This window comes from Accipiter gentilis, chromosome 16 (assembly GCF_929443795.1).
Source record: "Accipiter gentilis chromosome 16, bAccGen1.1, whole genome shotgun sequence".
In the NCBI taxonomy this organism is placed as follows: Eukaryota; Metazoa; Chordata; class Aves; order Accipitriformes; family Accipitridae; genus Astur; species Astur gentilis.
In genome coordinates this window covers 2,316,234-2,336,723 of record NC_064895.1, presented here as the reverse complement: position 1 = coordinate 2,336,723, position 20,490 = coordinate 2,316,234, and the positions used below count along the sequence as shown (strand labels likewise).

At 53.2% G+C, this 20,490-nt stretch overlaps 1 protein-coding gene across 2 annotated transcripts; it reads left to right on the top strand.

The window, feature by feature from the left end:
- Window positions 1-864: 864 nt before the first annotated feature.
- On the top strand, window positions 865-20,204 carry TFCP2 (transcription factor CP2). Of its 2 annotated transcripts, none has more exons than XM_049819524.1 (15): window positions 865-1,328; window positions 7,845-7,996; window positions 8,613-8,689; window positions 9,125-9,230; window positions 9,449-9,555; window positions 10,218-10,370; window positions 12,771-12,881; window positions 13,652-13,740; window positions 14,254-14,302; window positions 14,816-14,909; window positions 15,546-15,636; window positions 16,597-16,703; window positions 17,998-18,140; window positions 18,819-18,870; window positions 19,002-20,204. In XM_049819524.1, exons 1-15 carry the CDS (start codon window positions 1,207-1,209, stop codon window positions 19,037-19,039), a joined length of 1,491 nt encoding a protein of 496 aa, XP_049675481.1. In that variant the 5' UTR covers window positions 865-1,206; the 3' UTR covers window positions 19,040-20,204. The 2 variants fall into 2 exon arrangements, with proteins under 2 accessions (XP_049675481.1, XP_049675480.1); XM_049819523.1 differs by having other exon boundaries at window positions 14,254-14,332.
- The last annotated feature ends 286 nt before the right edge of the window (window positions 20,205-20,490 follow it).

The window sequence follows — 20,490 nt, the reverse complement described above, 5'->3', positions numbered from 1 at the left end:
GGCACCCTGCTGAGGCTCCCCATGCCACCAGCGCTTGGGTTTTTTGGGGACAAGCTGCTCCGAGGATGGAGCTGGGCCGGCATCGTTCCCCGGGAGGGGAGAAAAGCACACACCCGCCCCCCCCCCCCCCCCCCCCCCCCGCCACGGCCCGCTGCCTGCTGAGACCGCGCAACTCAGCACACGCATGAGCCGGGCCCGGGCCTCGAACCCGCGACCCTCCGGGAAGGCGCCGCACGGACCCGAGCGTCCCACGCCTCGCCCTCTGCGCCCCGCCCCCCCGAGCCAATCCCCACGCGGCGGGTCCGGCCCAAAGCTCTCCATTGGCTACCGCCCGTATCGCGTCACTTAGCGGCGCTCGGCTCTCATTGGCTAGACGAGGAGGCGGGGCGGGACCATCTCCCCGCTGGCGGCGGGGGCGGGGGGGGGGGTCCGCGGCTCCGCCGCCTCCATCTTGCGGGGGCCGCGGCCCGGGGCCCTCGGCGAAAGCGGGAGCGGGCCGGGGGCCGGGGCTGGGTGGGGGGGTGGGCTCTGCAGCGGGGTTTGAGGGGTGCAGCCCCTCGGGAAGGCGGCCCTGGGGGCGGCCGCGGGCAGCCCCTGGAGGGGGTTTGGCCTTTGAGGGGGGTCTGGGGCCAGGGCAGCCCCTTGGGGGTCGGTAGGGCCTGGGGGGTCCCCGGGGGGGGAAGCCCCTTGAGGAGGGGTGTAGGGCTGTGGGGGGGGGGGGTTCCTTGGGGGTGCAGCCTCTCGGGAGGGGGGGGGTGAGTACGGCTCGGGGTCCCCCGGGGGTGCAGTCCCTTGGAGCGGGGGGGGGGGGGGGCTAAGGGGTTTGGGGGGGCCCCCGGAGGGTGAGACGCCCGCGGGGGTGTCTGTAGGCCTTAGGGGGTCTGAAGGGTTCGGGGGTGGGCGCAGCAGCCTGAGGGGGTGGCTGCAAGTTTGGGGTTGAGTCCCCTGCAGTGGGTCTTGGGGGTCCCCAGTTAGCCACCCCAGGAGAGGGTCCCCCGAGGGGGGGGGAGGGGGAGGGGGTGGGGGGGCTCGGTGCCCCCAGGAGAAGGGGGGAGCGCAGTTGAGCCCCCCTCGGTTAGCGAGCTTACCTCTCCGCTGAGAGGGGCGACGCACCGGGGCGCCCGCCGAGGAGCCCCCCCGCTGCCCTCCTCCACGGGGGACGCGGCCCCCGCGCCCGGGGCTTGCGCCCCGTGCCTGTGGGTGAGGATGGCCTGGGCTCTGAAGCTGCCGCTGGCGGACGAGGTGATCGAGTCCGGGCTGGTGCAGGACTTTGACGCCAGCTTGTCGGGCATCGGCCAGGAGTTGGGTGCTGGGGCCTACAGCATGAGGTAGGTGGGCCACTGTGGCCACCTTAAAGGGTCCATCCTGCACCTGGGAGAGGGGCTGGCAGCCCTGGGGGGGCTCGGGGTGGGCTGAGGAGCCCCAAAACGCGCCTAATGATGGGGGGACCGAGCTGCTCGCTGGCACATTCGGTGGCCACGGCGTCACACCGGGGGATGGTTCAGGAGGGAGCCGGGCGCTCGGCTTCGGCACCAACCCTGGGACGTGGTGGTGGACGCTTGAAGTTGGGATGGAGTCGCGGTCGTAGAGAGCCTGTCGGCTGCTCAGGGCTGTGGGGGTCGGCCGCTTGGGGCTTTGGGGGCTCGCTGGACAGTTGTTTTGGAGAGCAGATGCGCTCGAGGGTGTGGGGTTGTGCAGCCCTGGCATTGCTCTTGGTCTTTGGCCTCCTCACGTCCTCAAGCTGCAGCTAAATCATCCAGTGTTAGTCCCATGCGTCTCCTCCACTGCTGGTTAGAAGAACTCGTGGCCAGTTGCTTTGGTGTTATGCGGCGTATGGTAATCGCCCCAGGAGCTGTACTTTGCCCTAATTAATTACCCTCCCGGAGGAACACCGGCATGGTTTTTTCAGGTCAGACTAGCTCTGTCCTGACTCTGAGCTAAACCAGGAGCAAAGGGGAATAGCAGCACCCCCACAGGGTTGAACACCCCATGCTTGAGTGCAGCGATCGGGGTTGGAACCTTGTAGCATCAGATGCTCAAAACATATTGCACAAGTACGTGGCCCGTGCTCTGGAGATGTGTCCCAGCTTGCTTCGCCGCTCTGCCCTCCCGATCCCAGCTCTGGCATCCAGCTGCTTGGCCGAGCCTCCATGCAGCAGCGAAGCCAAAGCGCTGCATCGTGCTCGCCGTTTGAGACCAGATAACGCCTCGGTTTTGGCTGCATGAGTTGTAACGGGGAGGCACAGTCCATGGATGAGGTGTCGGACTGGACAGGGTCTACAGAGTAGGTCTGCGAGCAGCCACATGCTTCCCCACCACCATCCTTGATTAATTAACTCTGTCGTAAGCCGGTGCAGATCCAGTGCCATCTGTGAGAGAGCTGCCTTGGTGTAACTTGGGGTGAGAGCTTTGTTAGTTCAAATGCGACTTCTGGTCCACTTGTTTTCGTCCTGGGATCCCCCTCGGCTGGAAGTGGGGAGGGATGATGGGATGGATCACTCCCCGCAGACCCGAGGCAGGAGCTGGGCACACAGGCGGGCAGCAAAGGAAGGTCTGGAGGTTGGGGCTGAGGTTAAGCTGTCCAGGAGGAGGATGCCACAAGCGGATGCCTTGACGCAAGACTGGGGCTTTCTGAGGGGGCTGCAATTGGAAATGGTAAAAGTCAGAATGAAAAATGCCCCATTGGGTGATTGCTTACTGTAAAACAGGCTGGGAAGCATCTTCCAGCCTGCTGCCTTTTTCCAGGGGAAGTGAAAGAGCAGCTCTTCTCATCCAGCCTCCATCTCTCCTTCCTTCAAGGGACGAGGAGAGCCAGCACTTTCCCAAAGTTATCTCTGACCACCGTTAGGATCTGTTGCAGCCTTTGGAGTTTGTTTAGTTGGAATGCTTGGAAAAAAAACGAAGTCCCGAAGGTGTGCAAGCTCAGAGGGAGTGTGTCCGTCACCTCTCCTGGCAATAGCAGCACCGAGCGCTGTGACCAGTAGCTTTTCAGAGGAGGGATTCCTCCTTCATTACCTTTGATGGGGAGGGAGCGAATGAGTTTCCAACGTGAGCAGGGAAGGTTCAGCTTTGGGGGGGAGTAATGAAGCTTTGAAGCTCCTTTTCCTCCCCTTTCCCCTTCCTTTTGGGCAAGGGGTCCCATGCACAAACGCTTCCCTCTCAGAGAGGGCGAGCAAAAGTGTCATGGAGCGTCTTAATGTGTAGACTTGCCTCCTTTGAGCTAAAACCCATTGGCCGTGCATCAAAGTTCTAATTGCACGAGGAAATCCTGCAGCTGCAAGCTTTGAAGCGTTTACATCCTTTACCTACCACAGCTGACCCAGCTAGGCAGCAGTTTTCAGCGCTGGAGGTTTGAGCGGAGGTTTCCTGAGGCCATGGCTCTGCATGTCCCTGTGCCGTGCACCAAACTGGCTGCAAAGCTTTTCCATGCTGGTATTACCGGTGCAAAAGGGCTTCGAGCTCCGTGTCGGCGGTGCAGTGGCTGTGCCGCTGCTCTGAGCCCGACCTGCTGCTGAGCTGCACTCTCTGCGGGGCTCGCTCGGCCGTCTGAAACCCGACTCTCTTTTTCGGAGACTTTTCTTGACCTACGCTGCCTGTAAATAGAGCGTGTGCCCCCGTAGGTGAGCGCGCCGACCTTCCTGTCCTGACTTCTGACATTTTCTCTGCATGTCGTGGGAAAGGGGGAAAGGTTTCAACAGGCACCTCAGGTTTTGAACAGTTTTGTGACTTTTCCGTGCTTGCCCCGTGGGGGTTTTCCACTTTCATCCCTTCTCCCTATGGAAGAGACACGTTACTACCTTGGGAACGAGCGCTGGTAGGTGGTGGTGGATGATGGGGGTTGTCACTCAGGCTTTTTCTCATTTGAGTTGCACAGTAGGATTGTGCTTTGTGTTTGTCAATGAACCTAAATTCTTGGCGTTACTGTTGTTCCCTGGAATTAGGTTTTTAGGAGAGCAGAGGTGGCTTTGGAGGTTATAACAGGGTGTTGCCTGAATACTTCCATCCACAGAGTTTTTCCATAATTATTTTTTCCCCTTTTTTCCAGGAGATTCTCTCCCACCCCCGAACCGGAGGCCTTTCCCCAAAAGCATGTTAAATTGCATGGTGAAATAATGTTTTTTTTCAAAGGCAGGCCTGTCCCCAGGAGTTGCAGGAAATTCTCCAGGTGTCCATGGAGCAGGCAGGACCATGCGTGGCTTTGTCTACAGAAAAATCCACTGATGGTTGCTCGGTTCGGCAACGCTGGGCATTGCAGGGACGTCACAGGGGGCTGCTCCTGAGATGTTGGTACCTGAAGGACCCTCAGCTTCCTGGCTCTCCCCGAACAACCCACAAAATGACTGCTTTTGAATTTGGTGGGCAATGGCAGGGTGGGAGACTAGCAGGAGGCAAATAACAAAGCGCTTTCTGTGCCGCCGTGAATGACCTTTCCAGGTTGTGGCTGTGGCCGTGGCATTCTGCTGCCATTTGCAGGTGGCTGAGGTTGTCCTTCCCCTGGAGATGCTGTGAAGATGTCAGGCCCAGAAGCTGCTGGGCTTTCCCTTGCTGTTTTATAACCATATTGTTTCTATAAATATTTAATTTTTCTAATGCGCCCTGCAGTGCATAAAGCTGACCCTATTACCTGGGTCCTATAGCACAGACACACAACGGCATCTGAATGGCTGGAGGTCCCAGCCGAGGGGCTTTTAGCAAAACCTGAGGCCATCGCAATGGCAAAGGATCGCTCTCTGCAGGCAGGGGTGTTGCGGTGATGCTCTACCAACCTGTCCGTGTGTGCAGAGTTGCACCGAAAGTAGCCCTGCTTCCCCAAGAGCTGCTTGCAAAAGCAAACCATTATTTGCTTGATGATTATTCCTAATTAATTGGATTGGACTCTTGTTCCAGAGTACAGGGATGTGACTACCTGAATTTTTTTCCCCCTTCTGCAGCTTGCAATAAAATGTGGGTTTCGGGTCGTGGTTATGTGGGGTCTTAGTGAACACAAATCTAGAGGCTGGATGTGGGGAGGTTTTGCAGGGATCGCTCTGCTGTTCCTCTTGGCAGGTGTCTGAGCGGCGTTAGTGGCCATGTGGAGCTTCTGAAACCCTGAAAAGCAGCTTGTGATAGTAGAGCAGACCGCTGTGCTGCAGAATGTGGATGCAGCATCGCACGAGAGCTCCGCGTGCACAAGAAAAGTGAGTGAAAGCCGGGATGACGGCAGTGTGCTGGCTCTCCATGCAGGAAAGTCACAGTCGAGTTTTGCGTCTTTCTCACCCAGACTGCTTTTGCGTGAGACAAAGCAAAAGAAAGAGCAAAAAAATGGGGTCTCCCGAGGCTGCAGAATTGGGATTGAATCATTGCCATGTCAAAGCCTACGAGGAAAATGAGCGCTCGTGGGTGTAGGAGAAGTGCATCCTGGGTTCCTCTGGCTGCCGGGAGAATTTGTGCAGGGCGTAGCCTTTAAATTAATTTTCTCATCTGTCTGGGCACAGCAGGTTAGTGCTGGTCTTCCCCATCCTCGCACCTTCTTACAGGGATCGGTAACATCTGTGCTTCATCCTGCCCCGGCAGCCTGCTCGGGCGAGAAATCCTTCTGCAGGAGGAAACGCCGTTCCTCTGCTAATGAGATGGAGCTGCAGGGAAGTTCGTTCTCCGGGTTGTGTAATTTGCCTAATTGTGTACACGTGCCTTGATGCCGAGACCAGGGCATCCACACAGCTCTGTGTAATGTCTAATAAGTTGGGATCTGGGCGGGGAGGAGCTCTCCTGCTTGGCTTTGGGCAGCAGTGATAGGTGCTACTTGCACAGTATTGGAGGAAGGGAGGATATTTAGTCTCTTGAGACCAAAGGGTTAAAGCCCTGTTAGGGTGGGAGCTGGTATTTGGCCAGATAAGTCCAGTTTTTCCTTGGGAAAGGTTTTTAATGTTCAACTAAAAAAAAAAAAAAAAAAAAGCTGATTTAACTCCTTCTTTACACTCCCGTGAGCCAAAGCCTGTAACAGGAGGGGCAAGTGACCTGACACTTCACCAGGGCTTAGTGCTTCACTACTGCCCTTCGAAGGGACCCAAATAGCTCTGTCCTCATGCCACGTTTCACCTGGGGCTGGTGGAATGGTGCTGGGTGGCCCCAGCAGCCGACGCACAGCTCTGCAGTCGCATCCGTGCTCAAGTGTGTTTGCCTGGCCTCTGCTTTTGCTCCAGGCTCTGCTCGAGTGGATGGGTGGGGGGATGTTCTGGTTTATGCACTACGCAGTAATGACTCTTGGCCATTGTTATGGCTCAAAACAACTGCTGAGAGTCAGCTTCTCAAACAATTTCTATTAAATACATGTCCATAGGCTATGGGGTATCGCTAGTGATTTTTTTAAATTAACATTATTCAGCAAGTTCTTGTTGCCACATGGCCTTTTGAGTATGGAAAAGTGTTGGTGATCACAGGGTAGGGGAGACAGCGAGTTTTTTGCATAATCGCAAAGACATGGAGACATCCTTCTCCTGGGAAAAGTTGGTAGCATGGGGCTCGAACACCCTCGCTTTTCCCAGCCAGCATCTAGAGTGGCGGGACAGCATCCAGAGGATGATGAGCCCAAGCTCATGCCAGCTGGAGCGGCTCTGTGCTGCTCTGGGGCATGGTGGGGAGCTCCCATATAACTCATCTGGTATAACCTGATAGCCAGGAAGGTGCTTGGGCTGTTGCAGGTTAAAGGTTTGTGGTGAAGCCATCCCAATGGCTCCCCAGGGCAGTTCCTCCTGTCGTTAAATGTAGGCTGGGCAGGAGTCATGGCGACTTTTGGCAAGAAGCAGACCTGTAAGGTATAAAAAGGTGCCTGCGGTTGTCTCAGAAACCTGGCTCTGGTCTCTCCCATGACCCATGGCATGGGGACCCACAGTGTGGGCTGTACCACAGGTGACATGGAGCATCTTCTGACCTCCATGGGCATCCCAAGCTCCTGGTTTGGGTCAGGGCTGGCTGGTTGCGTGGTACCCAGCACAAAGGGCTCTTGGGTCTGGGAACTTGTTGATGAGTTTGGGGAAAGCCGAGGGTCTACCTCTTACTGCCTTCATGCTGGAAGGGCTCTTTCCATGTTGGAGCCTGCAGAATTTGCTCTACTGAGATGCTTGTGTGCATCGTGCAGCAGGTTACGGCTGCAGGAGGGAGGGAGGAAGGGTTCGGCGCTCTGACTGTGCACTCCCCCTATGCGATGTGCCCTGAGGTCTCTGCCTCTGCTTTGACTGACTCCCCTGTTTGCTGGGGCGGTTGGGAGGCTTTTATAAGTGCAGAGGAGGTGATGGCAAAAATATTGGTGACCTTGACCTGAGCAAGACTTCAAATTCCTTCCAAGGCTCTCCTGGAGGGTAAACGAGCTCCTGGCCTCTCTGCTTGGAGCAGGGGGGAAAGGCTTAGGGGCTGGCTTGTTGGTGGAGGTGAGCAGGCTGGTACCACAAGGAAGAGGACAGGCGTTTATCGGTGCGACACGGATGTCATGCTGCATGTGTCTTTCTTTGCAGCAGCTCTGCACTGATGCACAAGTGGCGCAGGAGTCGTGTTGCCAGAGGAGCTGGGCTTCAGTCTGAAATACAAACTCTGTTGTCTCTTAGCTTTGAAGCAAGAAATGTGTGTGTTTTGGGTGGATAAGGAAGCTAACTTGAAAAAAGCTTTAGCAGAAGCAGGTGTCTGGTCCTTTTCTCAGACTACTCAGTCTGCTTTAATGCTCCTTAGCAGTTTTGCAGAGAGATGTCAGGGTATGTGATTTTTTTTAACTAAAAAAAGCTCAAAGCTCTTCTTAGGAGGAGGAACTAAATACCAAATGCATCCTCTCTGTGTAGCCAGAGCTGAAATGAATCTGACAAATCTCTTTGCAGCGACGTCCTTGCCCTGCCCATCTTCAAGCAAGAAGAATCAAGTTTGCCTCCTGAAAACGAGAACAAAATTCTGCCTTTCCAGTACGTGCTGTGTGCCGCCACTTCCCCTGCCGTCAAGCTCCACGACGAAACACTCACCTATCTCAACCAAGGTGAGAGAAGCCCTATGCCCTCCGCAGGCTGTCGGTGCCTCGCGTAAACACCCTAAAAAATTAAATTCTGCCTTTGGAAATTTCCCCTTGGGAATGGAAAGCACCTCAATAGTGAACTCCAGATTGCTCCTGTTTGGAAGTGCCACCTCCTTTGCCTTGCTGCCTGCCCTCTGCTTATGGTGGTGAATCGCCTCTAGGATTTAACCTAATGCAAATCTGTGCGATGTAAGGTGGTTAACTGGTGTATCCGTGCTGGGGTGCTCTGCAGTGGGTGTGTTTTACAAGTTCAAGCTGTACCCGCTGCTTTCAAGTAGAACTGGAAGATCAGGGTTGGCAACCAAAGCCAGATGAAGCTTGTGTAATCAATTTCATCCCTGTTCTTGGTCTTGGGTTAATAAGGGTAATTCCTGGAAAGTACTGCTGCAGGAAGGGGGAGGATTATCTCTTCCTGGAGAGGGGTGTTACAGCTGTGGTTCTAATGGCTCGTGTTCATATGACCCCCTCACTAAAACATGGCAAGAAGATCGAGTAGCGTGGCTAGCGTGGCAGAAAAACATGTCAAAATGCCAGAGGAAGGGCAACTAACTGCCAGGTGCCCTTGTCTTCTTTCCCTCAGGGCAGTCCTATGAAATCCGGATGCTGGACAACAGAAAGATTGGGGAGCTGCCGGAGATAAATGGGAAACTGGTAAAGGTAAGCGGAGAGCACAGGTACTCATGTCCAGCTGGGGCCATCCCCTGCTGCAGGGAGCTGTAGGGAGCAGCAGGTGAGGTCTTGTACTGCAGGAGACTCCATGACAGAGTGTGTGGGATAAGTCTGGCTTGATTGGGGGTTTATTTTCCCTTTCCCCTTCTCCCACCTTGTTGAGACCAGCCTGGCTGGTGGTGTCCAGCCAGTTTCATGGGGCCAGGAGTCAAGCCAAGAGGCGATTGCTAATGGCTTAGTATTCAGGAAGGATAAGCTGCAGCCTTCATGCTTCTGTCCCAGGGGTCCGTCTGGGCTTTCTTTTATTGCTCTGCCTTCTCCATGAAGCCTTCAGGCCCCTCTGTGACTGGGAAGTGCCTTGCAACTTGAAGACTGCCAGGTTTCCTGGGGCAGCTCCAGGCACTGACTGTTTCTCCCCTCTAGAGCATTTTCCGGGTGGTGTTTCATGACCGGCGGCTGCAGTACACAGAGCATCAGCAGCTGGAGGGCTGGCGGTGGAACAGGCCTGGGGACAGGATACTGGACATAGGTGAGTTCCCATGGCAGCACTTTGGCTGGTGCTGGAGGAGATGTGGGTGCCTGAAGTGCCCCCAGCCGGGCTCCCAGTCCCTTGACTTTAAGGGACAAAGTGCTGTCACGATTCTGCACTTTGTGAGACTTGGTTGGTTTTTCTGTATGTTCCCTGTGAATCTCTTCCTTCTTTTCCTACTACAAATGGCAGCTTGTTCTCCATCTCTGCCCCTACAGATATCCCAATGTCTGTGGGCATCATTGACCCTAGAGCAAACCCAACCCAGCTCAACACAGTGGAGTTTCTATGGGATCCTTCAAAGAGGACTTCAGTGTTTATCCAGGTAAGAGAAGTGAGGAAACTCCTGTTATGGGGGTCTAGGGAGAAACAAACCAACATGTTTTCCAATGGGTAAGAAGATGCTGCTTTTTAACTCGGAGCATTAAAATAGCAGCCAGATGCTGCAGTGGTAGAAGGATGTCAACTAAAATACACCCTACCTCCAGCCTCAAGCGATGCAACAGAGCAGCAGTTCATGCCCTAGCAAGGGACAGGCACAGCTGACCACCAATAAGTTTTTATACGTTTGTGGTGGTTTAGGTCCCTCTGGTTTCATGATTTGGGTCTCCATCTTGCTTGGATGTTTTTGCACATCTCACCAGCTGCCTAAAATACCTCTTGGAAGTCTGGCCCTCCCGCCTAGATAACAGGCTGCAGCGTGTGGAGGCTGGGAACTCTCTGCCCTGCTGATCTGGGGCTTCCTTGTAACATTGAGAGGTTGCAAAACTTGTTGAAAGAATGTGGCTCCACCTCTGCTGTGGCATCCCCTTAACTCCTTAATGCTGGGGGTACCTGGTGTGCTCCCATCCCAGCTCTATTTTGCCCTTCTCAGCAGGCTGCCCTTTATGTCAGTGCTGTCCTGGCTCCCACGAGAAGAATGGGGGGGTTTGTGGTCAGTCAAACATGGCAGAATTACTAACAGCAGGATGCTTTGCCTTCCCCCAGGTTCACTGTATCAGCACGGAGTTCACCATGCGGAAGCATGGAGGAGAGAAGGGGGTACCCTTTCGGGTCCAGATAGACACATTCAAGGAGAACGAGAATGGAGAGTACACAGAGCACCTGCACTCTGCCAGCTGCCAGATCAAGGTCTTCAAGGTACCTCGGCCCATTGGTGGCCTTTCCCTGCTAGGAAACAAACTGGGAGTCAGTCTCAATTCATGCTGCAGCCCCAGTGAACATCACAAGTGCAGGACAGCGGCTGAGATTGCCTGCAAAAGGGCCTCTCGGTCCTTCTGGTCTTGTGTTGCTGCTCACTCCCTGGTTCCTCTCTGTCAATTGAGTTCAGATGCCGTTGAGGCTACAAAACCAGTAAGCCAAGAACAATATAGAGGGAGAACATGGGTTGTGTTGCCTCCGTCTGAAACCTCCCACGTCTTGAGTCTTATCAGCTTGGGAGATCCTCCAAGGAGCTTTGGTGTCTGTCTTAACTCCTTGCTTTATTATTACCTGTTGCTGATGGTCCGTCTGCATCTGATGGTCCATCTGCATCCGGCCTCTCCGGCAGCGCAGGTGTCTGGTCCCTGTTGCCAATAGTTCAGAGAAACCCAAAGCCATGACCTGGCAGTGGCAGCCACAGCAGCATGATGGCATGGGTGGCTGAGAAGGGTCATTCATGCAGGAGTGCCCAGGTGCCGTGCAGCAGGGCTGGCTGCACAGGGAATATGCAGGGGGGCTCGCCATGCCCGTGCTCTCCAGTATGCTGAGGTTGCCTCCATTACGCTTCCTCCCTGTAACACCCTGCAAAATCTTGTCCGTGGCTCTTCTCTTCTTCCCCCTTTAGGGGCATTTGGCATACAGTGGGGTCGGTCGCCTGGCCGGGCGCCTGTGCTGCTTTGCAGTTCTGCTGTGAAGTTGCTGTGGGATATCGGGCAGCGTGCCCTGCTGCTGTTGACTTGGCATCTTTCCCCTTCTCTCTCTTCTCTTTTGCCTATTTGAATTTTAACATTTCAAAGGCAGGGGTGTGATTTGTTAGGGCTTGTTTGAGCTCTGGCTGGTATCTCGATGCAAATAGCCTAAGTGGATGGCTGCGGAGTTGGGAGTTAAGGGATAAGGCTGGTTGCAAACAAACACTTGGGAGGATAGTGAGATTGTGAGGCATCTGGCACTGCATTTCTACTGAGCTTCAGCTCTTTGTGCCAGGGGATGGGGTTTGTTTGGGGTTTTTCTGGCTCTGATAACCTTGAACTAGGAAAACCCAAAGCAGTGAAGCTGTGGCTTCAGGGCACAGTCTCCCTGCAGAGGATGGTCTCTGATGGTCTCAGCCTTATCTCCTGCTCATCTGATGCAGCTGCCCTCGTGGGGTCAGGGCAGCAGACTCACCGTGCATGTGTTTCCCTGTGCCTGCTTCGAGTCCTGTTTGCCACAGGGTGTCCTTTGTGGGTTAACATGATTCGGGCTCCTGCCTTGCCCTTTCCTTTCTTCCCTCTGCCCCTCAAAGCTGGGAGCATTTCAGTGCTTTCAGAATAGCTGCTGAAGGCCCCTTACCCATGCTCATCGGTGTCTGAAGCACAGATCCTTTGTAGCCACCAGAAGCCGCAGTGCTTACCATGGGAAGGTAAGAACAACCATTAGATTTTTCATGGCAGAAACTGGCTAATGAAGCCACAGCTAAGCAGCACCTCCTCGCCCAGCTCAGAGCGTGGTGGTAGCTTGTTCAGGTCTCAGCTTTGCTGTCCAGAGGAAAAGAGATTTGGTGCTTGGGGAGGTCTGTGGTACATGGCTGTGTTGCAGTCCTAAAGCTTCCCCACCGGTGCCATGGATGCGTTCATCCACTCGGGAGGTGTCCACACGTTGGCAGGCAGCTGTGTTGGTCCACCAAGGCCAAATTCCTTCCACTTGCGAGTGTGGGCAGAGACCATGCACGGCCAAGTTTTAAGGGAATTTCTTTAGGGTTCTGCTGAGGGGAGCACCAGGATAGCTTTGGTGGTTATAATGGCGCGCTCTGACTTGCTGCTTTCCTTAGGGCTTTGAGCATTTGATAAAGGCAGTGAGTAAAATCATCTTAAATCTTGCATATGTGGAAGTGCATGGGTTTTTTTGAGGTTGTGGCAAAGGCAAGGACATAATTGAGCTCTCGTGTTCTGGTGCAGTTTGTGCCACTGAAATGCCGCCTCTCCAAGTGGTTGATGAAGGTGTGGAAGACACAGCTCAGATGTGATACCAGTAGCTGGCCTTTGTCCCCTTAGAGCCAATGTATGCTGTCGGGAGAAGTGTCTTCTGAAAAATGTTTCACCTCCTTGTTCAGATGTTCTGGGCCCCATTTTGGGGACGTGGATAGATCAGGATGTTGGGGTAGTTACAGAATTGATGCCGTTGCCATAGTTAATTCTCTGGGCAGATGGTCTGAGCCCCCTTCCTTTTCCCTCTGTAAAGCAACAAGTGGGTGAATAGAAGAACGAGTTGCCTTTTCTGGTTCTTGCATTTCTTGCACATCTATCCAGCCAGCTGCTGCCACCCTTCCATGCTGCTGATCTAACAGGAGTGTCTCCTTTCCAGCCCAAAGGAGCTGATCGGAAGCAGAAGACGGACAGGGAAAAGATGGAGAAGCGAACACCTCATGAGAAAGAGAAATACCAGCCTTCCTATGAAACTACAATACTCACAGAGGTGGGGTGCTGGCATCGTTGCTTTAACGAAACCTGGCTTGCCTTGCTCGCAGGTGGCAAGGAACTGGCTGTTCTGCTGCGAAATGTTTGGCCAAGTTGTTAATAGCTGCAAGACAAAAGCAAAATAAATTTTGTAGGCAGAGGACGTGTTGCTTACTAGACCTGAAACAGGTCTCTTGTGTATGGAAACGTGATGGTTTTTTCCCCACTGTAATAGATCATCTCATAAAAGATTTTACTTCTCCTGCAAGCTTCATTTTGCCTGTGTGGCAACTGGCCACTGAGGCTGTGAGCTGGCAGAAAACCCCGTTGTTTCCTCCCTGTGCTAGTGGACAGTGTCAGTCTATTAAAATGTGATCATCTGAGGGGTCGGGCCTGAACAGCCCTGGGGAGGGAGCCCTCGTCCTACCCTGGCTGAATTTGGGGATGCTTGTTAGTGCCCGATCCAGGCTCGACCTGCTGCACAGAGGTGCCCAGGCCAGCGGACACCATGTGTGTCAGCCCAGTGCCAGAGCAATGGTTTAGATCCCACATCTCACTGCATTTGAATTTTGTGACTTTTGGCCTTTTGAGATTAAGAATCACTAAATCTGAGCTTTGTGACCATCTGCAGTGAATTGGCATGGCTTCTTTTAATCCCCTACTTTATTCTTTAATTCTGTTTCATAGTCAGTTGTCGGTCAGCAAATAGCTGTTAACCTATGCTGACCAGAGCAGATGTGCGTCCTTGTTCAAAGCAATCCTGTGACTCTTCTGGCTTTTCCTTTCTAGTGTTCTCCCTGGCCAGAGATAACATACGTCAATAACGCACCGTCCCCTGGCTTCAACAGTTCCCACAGCAGTTTTTCCATTGGCGAAGGGTAAGTCCGGAGAAGAGGCTAGCTGGCTATTGATTTCTGCCTTGCACGAGAGATTGATGTGTCTGAGCTGGCAGTGACCATTAGCGAAAGGAAGGGCCTGATTCCAAGGTGTACAGGAGGGTGGAAGCAGCTGAAGAGGCTGTGTCAGTGGGTGAAAATCAAATTAAAGCCCTTGAAGCTGAGCACTGTTACCTCTCTTGGCTGCAGCAAAGCTCAGCTCTTGCATGAGAAGCCTGCATGCATCTGAGCAGCAGTTCAGCTTCCAGCCTGCTTCTTTCTGCCTTTCCCCATCGCGTTAATACTCCAGCATAAGCCGTTCGTTCTTGCGAAGTATTGCACTGCAACAATGATGGTGTTGCCGCAAGCCATGTAGCTGTCTGTCCCTGTGTTTTGGTGGTCTTGGTTATGGGACTTGGAGGGTGGTGGTTGCTGCCTGCCGCGATCCTGTGCTGGAAGGGGAAGAGTGGCGCTAACCTTGTGTTCTGCTCTGTCTGGCTCTCTTCCCCAACCTAGCAATGGCTCTCCAAACCATCAGCCCGAGCCACCCCCTCCGATCGCAGATGTAAGTCACACCTCAGAGCTTATGCTTGTGGTAAGGATGGTGCACAGGTCAGAAAATGGGATTTGGGGATGGAGCGGGGGTGGGTTTGTGGGTGGCTGTAGTTTGCTGGGGAAGAGACTGCTCTAGTTTAACATCTTTGGGGAGTTATAACTTCTTTTTGACTCCTAGTTGGAAAAAGAGGTGACAGGGTGAAAAATGTCCAGTACAGCCATGCGGAGTTGTGAGCAAGAAGCAAGCTTTTTGTAGCTCGCTGTGACCTTTACTTATTGCCTTGATCTTCACTGTGCTTTCCCCTTTGCTTCCTTCCTCTTTCTTTGTCCCTCTGAAGCCTTTTAAATCAAAACCTGTCCAGGCTGCAGTCTGTGTTGTGCGTGTGCTGTGAGCCTGGCTCACTAGGGTCTCGATTTAAGACTGTGATTATAAACACTGACTGAGCTGACCTGTGCTCATTCCTCAGTGGAAATGCTTCCACGTCACCTCTGAGGCTGTGACCCTTCTTTTCCTACATTGCAGAACCTCTTGCCCACCAGCACACCCCAGGAGGCCCAGCAGTGGCTGCACCGAAACCGCTTCTCCACTTTTTCTCGGCTTTTCAGAAACTTCTCAGGTAGGTTACAACATCCCCTCTGTGTCTGCCCCTTCTCTGTGCCAAGTCGCTCTGCCTCCTCTTGCTCCTGAGGCTATCTTCATGTTACCGTTGCAAATATAAATGTTTTTTAAAATTTTTGTAACACAATAAAATGTGGCTCCCTGAAAGCTGTGTTCTTCATTTCTCACCTCGCTCTCAGCTGACAAAATAGTGGGGACTGGGGTGGTTTCTCTTCCAAGAGCTTGCAGCACCCTCGGATCTTACAACAAGCTGAGAAATGCTGATCTGGGGGAAAGCACTGTATGTAAAGAAATGCTTCACATTTATTTTCCTCTCTTTCCCTGGTGATACAGCCTCTGTTATCCAGGGTCACCAAGGTGCTAGATAGCCAGCTGTATATGATAATACAGGACACAGGATTGTACCGAAACACGCTCTTGCAAAACCAGTCTGGAAAAAAGATCTTGCAAGCATCCTTCTGGGGGAAGCAGGGGGAGGTTGTTAGCAGAAGGCAGAAGCAATTTGGGAATGGGGTGAGCTCTGTGAGCAGGAGGAGGGGGAACTGGCACAGCTGTGGTGCCCAGAGCCCCTCCGTCCCGGACACTTCGGGCTGGATTGTATGACTTTCTCTCCTTTTGATTTTTAAAACTGTAGGTGCAGACTTACTGAAGCTGACCAGAGAAGACGTTATCCAGATCTGCGGCCCTGCAGACGGCATCAGGCTCTTCAACGCATTAAAAGGACGGTATGTTGTTTGCTTAAAAGCTGATTGTGGATGGTAGGTAAATTGTATTTGTTTTAGCCTGTTTGCTTGGCTCTTGCTGTTAGAGAGAACAGAGTTTCATTAACCTTCCTGAACCTCATTCAGTCAAATTTGATAACTTAGCCAGCAGGGTAACCACTCCAGAGACAATTTGGGGAAGAAAATCCATGTGGGAGAGAAGTGTTAGAAATTATCTTACTGTTTGAGTGTCAGAGAATCCAGCCACAAGCCAGAAAATCCTGCCGATACAGTACTTGTGTCCACCATCCTCTGAACTGCCTCTCAGTGGAATTACCTTCCCGGAAAGGGAATATTCCTTTGCACCTTTCCCTGAAGAAGAAGGGACTCGTGTTTAACTCTGACCTCCTATCTGAGCTGGAGCATTTCAGAAGGCACCACTGCAGCTGGGCAGAGACGCACAGGGTGGGCTGTATCCCGGAGGGAAGGTCTGGGGAGGGATTGGCACGGCTCTCTGATGAGGGGCAGCAAGATCTACATGGGTGGGAAGCATTCCAGGAGGTTAATGTACTGCCTCCGATAGCTCGGTAGATAGCAGGGAAACGTGGTCGCACTGTGTTGGGGGAGAAAGGCATGAAGGACAGGAGACGGTGCCAGCTTTTGCACTGCAAAATGAGACTCTGAATGAGAAGGAGCGTGCATGTTACCAGCAGAGCTCGGTCTGAACCACAGCCGCTCTGTCCTCAGGAGTGGACTGTCCGAGTTAGCTGCTGGGTAGCCAGCTGGCACCATGTCCCCGTGCCGACTTTGTCCCCTTCTCACAAAACGTTTACTGCATCAGCAAGGTGGGGATTACCACAATGGTTTTGCTTCAAGATGAGTTCATTGATCTCTTTTCCTTGAGGATACTGGGGAGGGAAGAGTCGGGATCTAGAGGTGTCCTTGGGTAAACACAATGGCGTTCGCTCACTGCTCTTTCCATAGGATGGTGCGGCCCAGACTGACCATCTACGTGTGTCAGGAGTCCCAGCAGCTGAGGGACCTCCAGCAGAAACATGAGGATGGGGACACAGTAACCAGTACTTTTTTTGGTAAGGGTTTCAAAGCCTGGCTGGGGGCACGTGGGCTTGCGGTTGCTGCTGACAGGGTGAGGGGGAAAAGAACAGCCAGGGGGTTCAGCAAACAGAAATGCAGTGGAAGGCTGTTTCCAGCCCCGCCACTGCTGCCCACGGGCACTTCGCACCAGTTGCCTCTGATCCCCTCATCCCTACACCACTGCCTGGTGGGTTTTGGGCTGGCGAAAGGCCCCTCTCACAGCCAGGGCTGCTTGTGTTACCAGAGCCAACTCAAAGAGGGTCTGTGGCTTTTGTTTTCAGCTGCTATGCCTTGTGTTGGCTGCTGTCATCCTCATCTCCTCACTGTGAGGAGGCAGCGAGCTCACGTGTGAGCTCACCTGCAACCGAATGTAAGCTCTGTACACAAACTAAGGGTTTGTACATGCTCCCCTTTGGTAAGGGTGCTGGAAGATCACAGCGAACCCTTTTTACTTGCCCTGGTCCTACCCAGCTGATTTTTCTCCTTGCCCACCAAATGGGCAGCTGCAGAATCTGACTGTCGGCATGCTGCCTGCTCTGAGCTGACAAATGATAGCTCCTGTGAGAATCCAGCATTGCCCAGACAACAATGAGTGACCTACATTTGTGGAGCAGCCAGGCGCCGGTTTATCCACCTCTGTGATTGGAGCAGGAAGTGCAAAAACAAACAGCTCGTCCTTTTCTTGCCCTCGTCCAATTCAGATCCTCTCACTTCCCCTCAGGACCTACCTTGCAGGAGTGGGGGAACGGGGTGGCGGGGCTCTGGGGAGGTGCGAGGGCAGTGTTTCCACCCTGCTGGGATTGAAAATGGCCAGGAATGGTACAAAACACTGCTCAGCTGATGCTAGTCAAAATAGAGGCTTTTTGGGGCAAGGACTGCAGAAATACAGAAGCATTGCAGGACATTGATGACAGCCAAGTTACTGTGGAGCTGATACTTGTGTAGCTCAGGGCACGCTGCAGCCATGTAGCAAGAGCAGACACCAGAGGCATACTGCAGTTGCATGTAGATTTAGCAGCTTGGGCCTGGAAAGATGATAGCTGCATGAGTCGGGCACAGCAGAGCGGGTGTTCAACCTGCTGAAAAGCAACACTCAATAGATGGGCTGTGCACAGTCCCATCCCAACAGGGGCTATGATGTTCCTGGGTAGAGAGCAGCCTGTTTGTGATGATCCTCTAAGCGTCCGCTCCCTGGCCTAGCATGCGTGGCACTAGCTGAAGCATCTCTGCATCCACGGTGTAGATGCCGACGCTGCACTTGGCGTCTAGCTATAATAGTTCTCCTCGCAGTGTACCACGCTATTTATCTGGAGGAACTGACGGCGGTGGAACTGACGGAAAAGCTGGCCCAGCTCTTCAGCATCTCTTCCCAACAGATCAGCCAGATTTACAAGCAAGGTCCGACGGGGATACACGTGCTGATCAGTGACGAGGTAACAACCTCTGGGTGCTCCTTATTTTCGACCTCTTGCGCTGGGTTGCTTCAGCTGGTTTGTGTCTGATTGTGCTCCGAGCTCCGCTGTGGAGGTTGCACAGCACCTAGGGGAACAGGTCCCCTGGGCGGGTCTTCAGGAAGGGCCCTGCTCGGTCACCTCTGGTTTCTGAAGGGTCAGAGTTAATTGTTGAAGCCTGTAGAGCCAAGGATGTTGGCACATGGGGATGCTGCTCTGCTGCTGGGGGCACCTCACTTAAACCTGTGAGGTTTATCAGGCATGAACAGCTCTCACTGAGCGAGTCCGGGCTGCGTGCATGCCCTCTTTCATGCTTGGGTTTCTTCTAGCGTTGCTATAAAAGCAGGGAGGGGAATTGCTGTGAGGAGGACTCTGCTTTCAGACCTGCATCCCAGAATCCAATGGTTTCCTCTCTCGGCTCACTGGTTTGGACCTTCAGTTCTGGAGAGCTGGAGAAAGGAATAAATATTTATGGCTGGTGCCTTTCCTACCTCCCAGAGCACTAAGCTCCTGCCTGAGCAGCTTCTAGCCCTTTCGGTACTCTAAATCTATGCCCGTCGCTGACTGGCAGAACACAAAGCATTCACTGAGGGCTGTGAAGCGCTTCTACTGTGTTTAAGTACAGCCTCAGACTAAGATGGCTTTCGTGGCTTCTTTCAGATGATACAGAACTTCCAAGACGAATCCTGTTTCGTTCTGGACACCATGAAAGGTACGTAAATGCCTGGGCTCCGTCTTGTATTTCCCTTCCATACTTCTTGGGGAGCTCTTGTGTCAGATCCGCTCAACCCAGCAGATTCCTTTGCTGTTGCGAGTGGCTCATGACCTTTGCTTCTTTTGCAGCTGAAACCAATGATAGCTACCACATCATCTTAAAATAGGAGGGGACGGGATGAGGAGCACCTGCGATCCTTTCATTGCGCATGAAGACCCTTCACTTCCAGCACAAGGACATGAGCAGAGATCTGGAAACTCCTGGGCACCCTCTGGAAAGCCCCCGAGCTGTTGGTTACTCGGCTGTCTTTCTTGCAGGGGACCTCCTTGCTCTGATGGCACCTAAATGGCCGTTGATGGTAATGTGCTGCTTAATTGCTGGAGCTCTGAGGCTTGAAGTTACCAGGTCGCACTCTCTTGTAGCTCTTGGTAAAAATTTGCCATTGGGACCTAAAACCTGTGCAAGGCCTTTTTCTATGGCAGGCGTGCTCTGCTTTTCTGAGAGGCATCAGCTCCTGTGACGCTCGCAGACTGGCAAGAGAGCATGAATTAAACTGGCCCAACAAAGCCAACCGGCCCTCGGGCACGTGCTGAGCTGAGCAGGTCTCAAATACGCTATGTACTGTGCTGGTGGAGTGGTAGGCTAGGGCTGGGAGGGATTTTCTTAAAAGATTTTGTTAAGCTTTCATTTAATATTACAATGCATCTGTTAGACAAAGGTGGTGACTTTGTTTTTCTCCTCTCCACCCACCCCAAAAATGGTGTTGGTGTGTGTGTGCGGGTGTGGTTGTGGTGCCATCCTTCTTCCTTTGCGAGTGTAGGGTCGTCAGGAACTTTATATACACATCTAGTTGTATAAAGCTGGAGCAAAACGTGGAGTGAAGCCGAGTTGGATAAAGAAATAGCTAAGTAGCTTGGTCTATGGGATTCTTTTCTGCATGTTTTAGGGAGAAAAAAAAAAAGACTTGGCTATCTCTACTGAAAATTTTGAGCGATGTCTACCTGCTGCCTCGTTTTCTGCCCCTGCATCCCTCTGCCCAGCCTCCATAGCTGCCCCAGCGTTGGTGTAGCCCTTTGTGCGCTAAGGAGGCGGCAGATGGCAAGTTCAAAGGGTTATTGAAAGCCATTGGACTCGATGGTGACAAAAGTGCCTCCGTGCAGGTTTCCAGGACAGCAGTGAAGTCTCTGGGGTGAAGGATCTGCCCTGCCATGCAGGTGATGGATCCTATTCCCCGTCCATAAGATCCCCCAGTAGAGATCAAGATGCCCGGGGTGACGCCTGCCTTGAACTATCGGCACTACCTGAGGAGGTTTTGAGCCAAAAAATGGGGGGGGGGGGGGGGGGGGGGGGGGGGGGAACAGAATGTAAAGCAGGCCTCTTATTTTTAAATAAGGCTACAGTGAGATCCAGCTCAAGGCAGGTGCGGTGGGTCTGCGCTCAGGCCGAGAAGGGCCTGCGAGTGAAGGCACTGGTGGATGCAACAATCGCGACGGTCACGTCCCTGCTGCTAAAATACCGGCTGCTCTTCTGTGTTTGTAAGCCATAAAAGATTCTGTTCCCATCTTCCTTGGCCAGCTGTCGTCTTCTTGGAGATGAAAATTAGAGCTGGTTTGGTCC

Excerpts from the sequence above, each read along its gene's own strand:
- TFCP2 (XM_049819523.1), top strand. The coding sequence starts at position 1,207 with ATGGCCTGGGCTCTGAAGCTGCCGCTGGCGGACGAGGTGATCGAGTCC. Across the intron at positions 14,333-14,815 it reads CCTCAGAGCTTATGCTTGTG|AACCTCTTGCCCACCAGCAC; the intron begins GTAAGGATGGTG and ends CCTACATTGCAG. Across the intron at positions 15,637-16,596 it reads TTCAACGCATTAAAAGGACG|GATGGTGCGGCCCAGACTGA; the intron begins GTATGTTGTTTG and ends CTCTTTCCATAG.